General features: G+C 59.5%; 1 protein-coding gene and 1 long non-coding RNA gene across 2 annotated transcripts; one reads left to right on the top strand and one right to left on the bottom strand.

Moving 5' to 3' along the window:
• The first annotated feature begins 3,629 nt into the window (after positions 1-3,629).
• LOC126648274 (gap junction delta-2 protein-like) lies at positions 3,630-8,699 on the top strand. Its single transcript, XM_050331061.1, is given in 4 exon segments — positions 3,630-3,648; positions 3,651-3,699; positions 4,767-5,529; positions 7,024-8,699. Coding segments are annotated over 4 exon segments (837 nt in total). The 3' UTR covers positions 7,030-8,699.
• Positions 6,076-6,586, bottom strand: LOC126648276 (uncharacterized). Its single transcript, XR_007630776.1, has 3 exons — positions 6,499-6,586; positions 6,421-6,460; positions 6,076-6,342 (listed from the first exon to the last, which is right to left on the bottom strand). It is a non-coding gene; the product is annotated as an uncharacterized LOC126648276 (long non-coding RNA).
• Positions 8,700-9,937: the final 1,238 nt, after the last annotated feature.

Genomic DNA, 9,937 nt, shown 5'->3' with positions numbered 1-9,937 from the left:
GGGGTCCCAAATGTCCCTGGGGGACACAGGGGTCAGGGGACCCCAAATGTCCCCAGGGGGACACGAGGTCAGGGGCCAGAAATGTCCCCGTGGGGGAGACAGGGGTCGGGGGACCTCAAATGTCCCCATGGAGGGTCAGGGGGACCCCAAATGTCCCCAGGGAGGGACACGGGGTCAGGGGGACCCCAAATGTCCCCGGGGGGAGACACGGGGCCCAAATGTCCCTGGGGGGGCACAGGGGGTCAGGGGGACCCCAAATGTCCCCAGGGTGGGGACACGGGGTCAGGGGGGTCACAAATGTCCGTGGGGTGGGACACAGGGACCCCCCAGCACCCCAAAATCTGTGGGGCCAAGGGGTGACAGAGACCCCAAAACCCAATTTGGGGGTGACAGAGACCACCAACCCCTCTCCCTGGGGGGGGTGAAATGGACCCCAACCCTGTCCCTGGGGGGGTCACAGGGACCCCCAGGACCCCAACCCTGTCCATGGGGGGTGACAGGGACCCCAACCCTGTCCCTGGGGGGGTCACAGGGACCCCAACTCTGTCCCTGGGGGGTGACAGGGACCCCAACCCTGTCCCTGGGGGGGTCACAGGGACCCCCAGGACCCCAACCCTGTCCCTGGGGGGGGTGACAGGGACCCCAACCCTGTCCCTGGGGGGGTGACAGGGACCCCAACCCTGTCCCTGGGGGGTCACAGGGACCCCCAGGACCCCAACCCTGTCCCTGGGGGGTGACAGGGACCCCAACCCTGTCCCTGGGGGGGGTGACAGGGACCCCAACCCTGTCCCTGGGGGGTCACAGGGACCCCAACCCTGTCCCTGGGGGGTCACAGGGACCCCAACCCTGTCCCTGGGGGGGTCACAGGGACCCCAACCCTGTCCCTGGGGGTGACAGGGACCCCAACCCTGTCCTGGGAGGTCACAGGGACCCCAGGACCCCAACCCTGTCCCTGGGGGGCAGGGACCCCCAGGACCCCAACCCTGTCCCTGGGGGGTGACAGGGACCCCAACCCTGTCCCTGGGGGGGGTGACAGGACCCCAACCCTGTCCCTGGGGGGTGACAGGGACCCCAACCCTCTCCATGGGGGGGGTGACAGGGACCCCCAGGACCCCAACCCTGTCCCTGGGGGTGACAGGGACCCCAACCCTGTCCCTGGGGGTCACAGGGACCCCAACTCTGTCCCTGGGGGTGACAGGGACCCCCAGGACCCCAACCCTGTCCCTGGGGGGGTCACAGGACCCCAACCCTGTCCCTGGGGGTGACAGGGACCCCAACCCTGTCCCTGGGGGTCACAGGACCCCAGGACCCCAACCCTGTCCCTGGGGGTGACAGGGACCCCAACCCTGTCCCTGGGGGGGTCACAGGGACCCCAACCCTGTCCATGGGGGGGTGACAGGGACCCCAACCCTGTCCCTGGGGGGGGTGTCACAGGGACCCCCAGGACCCCAACCCTGTCCCTGGGGGGGTGACAGGGACCCCAACCCTGTCCCTGGAGGGGTGACAGGGACCCCCAGGACCCCAACCCTGTCCTTGGAGGGGTGACAGGGACCCCAACCCTGTCCCTGGGGGGGGTCACAGGGACCCCCAGGACCCCAACCCTGTCCCTGGGGGGGTCACAGGGACCCCAACCCTGTCCCTGGGGGGGTCACAGGGACCTCCAGGACCCCAACCTTGTCCCTGGGGGGGTCACAGGGACCCCCAGGACCCCAACCCTCTCCATGGGGAGTGACAGGGACCCCAACCCTGTCCCTGGGGGGTCACAGGGACCCCCAGGACCCCAACCCTGTCCCTGGGGGGGTCACAGGACCCTCACCCCCCCCCTCCCCGCCCGTTTTTGGGGTACCCACCGGGTTGTAGGCGGGCAGGTACCCGGGCGCGGGGACGAAGGCCATGGCTGGTGGTACTGGTGGCACTGGTGGTACTGGTGGCACTGGTGGCACTGGTGGCACTGGTGGTACTGGTGACACTGGTGACGCCACGGGGGGCCCTTTATACCCCTCCCCCAACGTGGGGCCCCCCCAGTGCCGGCCCCTCCCAGGGCGGGGAACGGACTTTGACCCCCCCCCGGATACGGGAATTGGGGTGGGGAGGGGGTGACACACCTGGCACAGGTGACAAACCTGGCACAGGGGACAGAACTGGCACAGGGGACACTCCTGGCACAGGGGACAGACCTGGCACAGGTGGCACTCCTGGCACAGGGGACACTCCTGGACACTCCTGGCACAGGGGACAGACCTGGCACAGGGGACAGACCTGGTACAGGGGACACACCTGGCACAGGGGACAGAACTGGAACGGGACACTCCTGGCACAGGTGACACTCCTGGCACAGGGGACACTCCTGGCACAGGTGACACTCCTGGCACAGGTGGCACTTCTGGCACAGGGGACAGAACTGGCACAGGGGACACTCCTGGCACAGGGGACACTCCTGGTACAGGGGACACTGCTGGTACAGGGGACACTCCTGGACACTCCTGGTACAGGGGACACTCCTGGACACTCCTGGTACAGGGGACAGAACTGGCACAGGGGACAGACCTGGCACAGGGGACACTGCTGGTACAGGGGACAGAACTGGCACAGGGGACAGACCTGGCACAGGGGACACTCCTGGCACAGGGGACACTCCTGGACAGACCTGGCACAGGGGACACTCCTGGACACTCCTGGCACAGGGGACACTCTTGGCACAGGGGACACACCTGGCACAGGTGGCACTCCTGGCACAGGTGACACCGCCCCGGACTCTGCCCTGGGAGGGACCGGATGGGACACAGGGACCTTGACCCCCCCCGGGGGCACCTTGGGGACCCCCAGATCCCTGTCAGCCCCCCCAGTACAGAGACACCAGGGAAACCAGTTAAACCAGTATGGACACACCAGTGGCACCAGTTAAACCAGTACAGAGATACCAGTGAAACCAGTACAGAGACACCAGTGTAATCAATACAGAGACACCAGTGAAACCAGTACAGAGACACCAGGGGAACCAGTACAGGGACACCATTGAAACCAGTACAGAGACACCAGTGAAACCAGTACAGAGATAGCAGGGAAACCAGTACAGAAACACCAGTGAAACCAGTACAGAGATACCAGTGAAACCAGTACAGAGACACCAATGCAATCAATACAGAGCCACCAGTGAAACCAGTACAGAGATAGCAGTGAAACCAGTACAGAGACACCAGGGGAACCAGTACAGGAACACCAGTGAAAACAGTACAGGAACACCAGTGAAACCAGTACAGAGACACTAGGGGAACCAGTACAGAGTCACCAGTGAAACCAGTACAGGGACACCAATTCCCCCAGCACCCCCGATGCCCTCCCAGTCCCTCCCCCATCGCTCCCAGCCCCTCCCAATCCATTCCCAGTCCCTCCCAATCCACTCTAATCCATTCCCAGTCCCTCCCCCATCGCTCCCAGTCCCTCCCAATCCTCCCAGTCCCTCCCCTCCTCCCCCTTCTTTCCCGGCGTCCCGCGCCGATGGATCCGCTGATCCGCTGGATCCGGGGCCCGGGGGTCCTCGGCGAAAGGGGGCGGCTTTTGGGGGTGAGGAGGGTCGGGGGTGTCCTGCCTTGAGGGGGTCCCTTTGGGGGTTTCCCAAAATCGCAGCCATGGGCGAGTGGACCATCCTGAGCGGCTGCTGGAGGCGGCCGTGCAGCAACACTCCACCATGATCGGCAGGTCAGGAGACCTCCGGGACCCCCCAAATCCCCTCGAGACCCCCCAAACTCCCTGGGATCCCCCAAACCCCTGCCTCCATCCATCCCCCCCAATCCCAAAAGCCCCTTCTCTGGATCGCCGAGATCCCCGCGGAGCTCCGACATTTCCCCCAGACCTCCCCAAACTCCCACTCTGGGACCCCCCAAATCCCTGGGATCCCCAAACCCCCGGACCCTCCATCCACACTCCCCCACCCAAAAACCCCGACATTCCTCTGAACCCCCTGGATCCCCCCTAAACTCCCGAAGACCCCTCCCCGGACCTTGAAAACAGGATTTGGGATCAGGAGGGTCAGGATTTAGGGGGACAGGTGGGACTGGGGGGGGACAGGATTTGGGGGGACAGGTGGGATTGGGGGGAGACAGGTGGGGTCAGGGACAGGATTTGGGGTCTGGGGTCAGGATTTGGGGTCTGGGACACAATTTGGCATCTGGGACAGGGTTTGGGGTCAGAGGGGACAGGATTCGAGGTCAGGGACAGGATTTGGCATCTGGGACAGGGTTTGGGGTCAGGGGGGACAGGATTTGATTTGGGGTCAGGGACAGGATTTGGGGTCAGGGACAGGATTTGGGGTCTGGGTCAGGATTTGGGATCGGGGGACAGGATTTGGGGTCAGGGACAGGATTTGGGATCAGAGGGGACAGGATCTGGGGTCAGGGGGACAGGATTCGGGGTCAGGGTCAGGATTTGGGGTCAGGGTCAGGATTTGGGGTCAGGGTCAGGATTTGGGATCAGAGGGGACAGGATTCGGGATCAGGGACAGGATTTGGGGTCAGGGACAGGATTTGGGGTCAGGGGGGACAGGATTTGATTTGGGGTCTGGGTCAGGATTTGGGATCAGGGAAAGGATTCGGGATCAGGGACAGGATTTGGGATCAGAGGGGTCAGGATTTGGGGTCTGGTGGGTCAGGATTTGATTTGGGGTCTGGTGGGACAGGATTTGGGATCAGGGACAGGATTTGGGGTCAGGGACAGGATTTGTGGTTCAGGTGGGACAGGATTCGATCTCTGTGTCCCCCCCTGCCCAGGATCCTGCTGACGGTGGTGGTGATCTTCCGCATCCTGATCGTGGCCATCGTGGGCGAGACGGTGTACGAGGACGAGCAGGCCATGTTCACCTGCAACACCCTGCAGCCCGGCTGCCACCAGGCCTGCTACGACCAGGCCTTCCCCATCTCCCACATCCGCTACTGGGTCTTCCAGATCATCCTGGTGTGCACGCCCAGCCTCTGCTTCATCACCTACGCCGTGCACCGCGCGGCCAAGCGGCGCGAGCGCCGCGGCCCCTTCCCCAAATTCCAGCCCGACGGACCCTCGGACCCCAAAGAGGTGGCGTCGGCACCGCCCGAAAATCACCGACAGCGTCGCCGGCGGCGTCCCCAGGAGGGTCTGTCGCGGTTCTACGCGGTGCAGGTGCTGTTCCGCAACGCGCTGGAGCTCGGCTTCCTGGGCGGGCAGTACCTGCTGTACGGGTTCCGCGTGCCGGCCAGCGTGGAGTGCGGCCGCTACCCCTGCGTGCGCCAGGTGGAGTGCTACGTGTCGCGGCCCACCGAGAAAACGCTCTTCCTCGCCTTCATGTTCGCCGTCTCGGGCGTCTGCGTCCTCCTCAACCTGGCCGAGCTCAACCACCTGGGCTGGCGCAAGGTCAGGGCCGCGGTCAGGGGGGCCAGGGCCAGGAGGAGGTCGGTGCGGGGCAAGGACGCGGCGGGAGGAGCCGGGGGAGGCGGCGGCGTGGACGGCACGGTGACGGTGGCTGGACTGGGCAGGACGCAGTCCAGTGAGTCGGCCTATGTGTGAATGGGATGGAACTGGGCTGAACTGGGCTGAACTGGGGCCACCATGGGCAGGACGCAGTCCAGTGAGTCAGCCTATGTGTAAATGGGATGGAACTGGTCTGAACTGGGACCCACGTGTGACAGCCCAGCCTGGGCAGGACGCAGTCCAGTGAGTCGGCCTACGTGTGAATGGGATGGAACTGGTCTGAACTGGGGCCTACATGTGAATGATTGATAGACAGGCCTGGTCTGAACTGGGACCCACGTGTGACAGCCCAGCCTGGGCAGGACGCAGTCCAGTGAGTCGGCCTATGTGTAAATGGGATGGAACTGGGCTGAACTGGGGCCACCATGGGCAGGACGCAGTCCAGTGAGTCGGCCTACGTGTAAATGGGATGGAACTGGGCTGAACTGGTCTGAACTGGGGCCACCATGGGCAGGACGCAGTCCAGTGAGTCGGCCTACGTGTGAATGGGATGGAACTGGGCTGAACTGGGGCCTGTGTGTAAATGCTGGGGATGGAACTGGGTAGAGACTGGGGCCTCCAGTGAGTCAGCCTATGTGTAAATGGGATGGAACTGGGCTGAACTGGGGCCTATGTGTAAATGGGATGGAACTGGGCTGAACTGGGGCCTATGTGTAAATGGGATGGAACTGGGCTGAACTGGGGCCTATGTGTAAATGGGATGGAACTGGTCTGAACTGGGGCCCACGGGTGGATGGAACTGGTCTGAACTGGGACCCACGTGTGACAGCTCAGCCTGGGCAGGACGCAGTCCAGTGAGTCAGCCTACGTGTAAATGGGGATGGAACTGGTCTGAACTGGGGCCTATGTGTAAATGGGATGGAACTGGTCTGAACTGGGGCCTGGGTGTGAATGGGGGATGGAACTGGGCTGAACTGGGACCTGTGTGTAAATGGGGGATGGAACTGGTCTGAACTGGGGCCTATGTGTAAATGGGATGGAACTGGGCTGAACTGGGACCTATGTGTAAATGGGATGGAACTGGTCTGAACTGGGGCCTATGTGTAAATGGGATGGAACTGGGCTGAACTGGGGCCTATGTGTAAATGGGGATGGAACTGGGCTGAACTGAGGCCTATGTGTAAATGGGGGGATGGAACTGGGCTGAACTGGGGCCTATGTGTAAATGGGATGGAACTGGGCTGAACTGGGGCCTATGTGTGAATGGGGTGGAACTGGGCTGAACTGGGGCCTGTGTGTAAATGGGATGGAACTGGTCTGAACTGGGGCCTATGTGTAAATGGGATGGAACTGGGCTGAACTGGGGCCTATGTGTAAATGGGGTGGAACTGGGCTGAACTGGGCTGAACTGGGGCCTACATGTGACAGCCCAGCCTGGGCAGGACGCAGTCCAGTGAGTCGGCCTACGTGTAAATGGGATGGAACTGGTCTGAACTGGGGCCTGTGTGTAAATGGGGGATGGAACTGGGCTGAACTGGGGCCTATGTGTAAATGGGGATGGAACTGGTCTGTACTGGGGCCTAGGTGTAAATGGGATGGAACTGGGCTGAACTGGGGCCTATGTGTAAATGGGATGGAACTGGTCTGAACTGGGGCCTATGTGTAAATGGGATGGAACTGGTCTGAACTGGGGCCTGTGTGTAAATGGGGGATGGAACTGGGCTGAACTGGGGCCTATGTGTGAATGGGATGGAACTGGGCTGAACTGGGGCCTATGTGTAAATGGGATGGAACTGGGCTGAACTGGGGCCTGTGTGTAAATGGGATGGAACTGGGCTGAACTGGGGCCTATGTGTAAATGGGGATGGAACTGGTCTGTACTGGGGCCTAGGTGTAAATGCTGGGCCTGGACCGTGGGTGCCAGGCCCGGTGTGAACTGGGGCCCACGTGTGACAGCCCGGCCCACGTGTAAATGGAGGGCCTGGTGTAAAACCCTGGGCCTACACGTGATCCAAAGGCCTGCACTGTGGGAGATTGGTGTGGACTAAACCCTGTCCTATGTGTAAACGATGGATAGATAGGCCTGGTCTAAAGTGGGGCCTACGTGTAAATGATGGGCCTGGATTGTGGGAGATTGGTCTGGTTTAAATTGGAGCCTACAAGTGACAAAAAGGCCTGGTTGAAACTGGGGCCTGCGTGTAAATGACAGAAAGGTCTGGTGTAAATGATGGGCCTGGATTGTGGGAGATTGATCTGGCCTAAACTTGGGCCTACAAGTGACAAAAAGGCCTGGTTGAAACTGGGGCCTACAAGTGACAGAAAGGCCTGGTTGAAACTGGGGCCTACAAGTGACAGAAAGGACTGGTGTAAACTGGGGCCTACAAGTGACAGAAAGGCCTGGTCTAAACTGGGGCCTACAAGTGACAAAAAGGACTGGTCTAAACTGGGGCCTACAAGTGACAGAAAGGCCTGGTTGAAACTGGGGCCTACAAGTGACAGAAAGGACTGGTCTAAACTGGGGCCTACAAGTGACAGAAAGGCCTGGTCTAAACTGGGGCCTACAAGTGACAGAAAGGACTGGTGTAAATGATGGGCCTGGATTGTGGGAGATTGGTCTGGTCTAAATTGGGGCCTACAAGTGACAGAAAGGCCTGGCCTAAACTCGGGTCCTGGGCAGGAGCAGCCCAGCGAGCCGACCCACGGGTGGATGGTGGTGGAAAGGCCCGAATTTGGAGGGTTTGGAGCCAAAATTGACCCCCAAAATGTTGAGGTTTCAACCCCAAAAATGTTGGGGTTTGACCCCCAAATTTTGGGGGGTTTACAGCCAAAATGACCCCCAAAAATGTTGGGGTTTCACTTCCAAATTTGGGGGGGTTGGAGCCAAAATGACCCCCAAAAATCTTGAGGTTTCACCCCCCCCAAATCTGGAGGGTTTGGAGTCAAAATTGACCCCCAAAACGTTGAGGTTTTCAACCCCAAAAATGTTGGGGTTTGACCCCCAATTTGGGAGCCAAAATGACCCCCCAGATTTTGGGGGGTTTGGAGCCAAAACGACCCCCAGAATGTTGGGGGGGTTCACCCAAATTTCGAGGGTTTGGAGCCAAAATGACCAGACTTTCACCCCAAAAATGTTGGGGTTTCACCCCCAATTTTGGGGGGGGTTTGGGGTCCAAATGACCCCCAAAATGTTGGGGTTCCACTTCCAAATTTCAGGGGTTTTGAGCCAAAATGACCTCTAAAAATGTTGGGATTTCACTTCCAAATTTCAGGGGTTTGGAGCCAAAATGACCTCTAAAATGTTGGGGTTTCACCCCCAAATCTCAGGGCTCCCCCAAAATTTCAGGGTCCCCCCCCCAAAAAAAGGTGCAGAACGGGGCCTTGGGGATTTCAGGGGGTAGGGGAATATATTTATATTTTTTGGGTGGGTGTTTTTATTTATTTGGGCTGTATTTATATTTTTTTGGGCTGTATTTATATTTTTTGGGGGTTGTATTTATATTTTTGGGGGGTTGTATTTAAATTTTAGGGGTGTTGTATTAATTTTTGGGGGCTGTATTTATATTTTTTGGGGGTTGTATTTAAATTTGGGGTGTTGTATTAATTTTTGGGGGGTGTATTTATATTTTTGGGGGTTGTATTTATATTTTTGGGGGTGTATTTAAATTTGGGAGCGTTGTATTAATTTTTTGGGGTTGTATTTATATTTTTGGGGGTGGTATTTAAATTTTGGGGGGTGTATTTATAATTTTGGGGGTGCTTTTATTACTCTGTAAATAAAAACCATCCACAGGCACTCGCTGAGCCCTCGGGGGAGGGGTCTCTGGGGTGTTTTTAGGGGTGTTCCCCCCCAAAAAGGTTCAGACCCCCCCAAAGAGGTTCAGACCCCCAAATCCCCTTGGAGGTCCAATTGCCCCCAACCCCCTCTGCTCCCTCCTGGGGGTAAATTTGCCCCTTGGGAGGTCCAATTTCCTCAGCCCTTCCGGGGGGCTTCAATTGCCCCAAACCTCCCAAATCCCCCTGGGGTCCAACTGCCCCCAACTCCCTCCCTGGGGCAATTGCCCTTGGGGTCCACTGCCCCCAACCCCCAGCCTCCCTGGGGTCCACTGTTCCAACCCCCATTTCCTTGGGGGCAATTGCCCTCGGGAGGTCCAATTGTCCCCAATCCCCTGGGGTCCACTTGCCCCCAACCCCCCCAACTCCTTCCTGGGGGTAAATTTCTGCCCTTGGGAGGTCCAATCTGCCCCCAATCTTCCAATTTCCTCTGGAAATCCTCTGGGGGTCCAATTGTCTCCAAACCCCCCACTCACTTCTCCTTGGGGGTAAATTTGCTCCCTTTGGGGGTCCAATTGTCCCCAAATCTCTCCCTGGGGTCCAATTGCCCCCTCAACCCCCAAATCCCCAGGGGGCTCCAATTGCCTCCCAAAAACCCCCAGGCTGCTCCGCCCAGGTCCTTTATTGGGGGTCTTTGATCACACCCTAAAAAACAGACAATGGGGGG

Source organism: Myiozetetes cayanensis, unplaced genomic scaffold (assembly GCF_022539395.1).
Source record: "Myiozetetes cayanensis isolate MyiCay16 unplaced genomic scaffold, myiCay2020 scf473, whole genome shotgun sequence".
NCBI lineage: Eukaryota > Metazoa > Chordata > Aves > Passeriformes > Tyrannidae > Myiozetetes > Myiozetetes cayanensis.
This window is presented reverse-complemented; position numbering and strand designations above follow the sequence as displayed.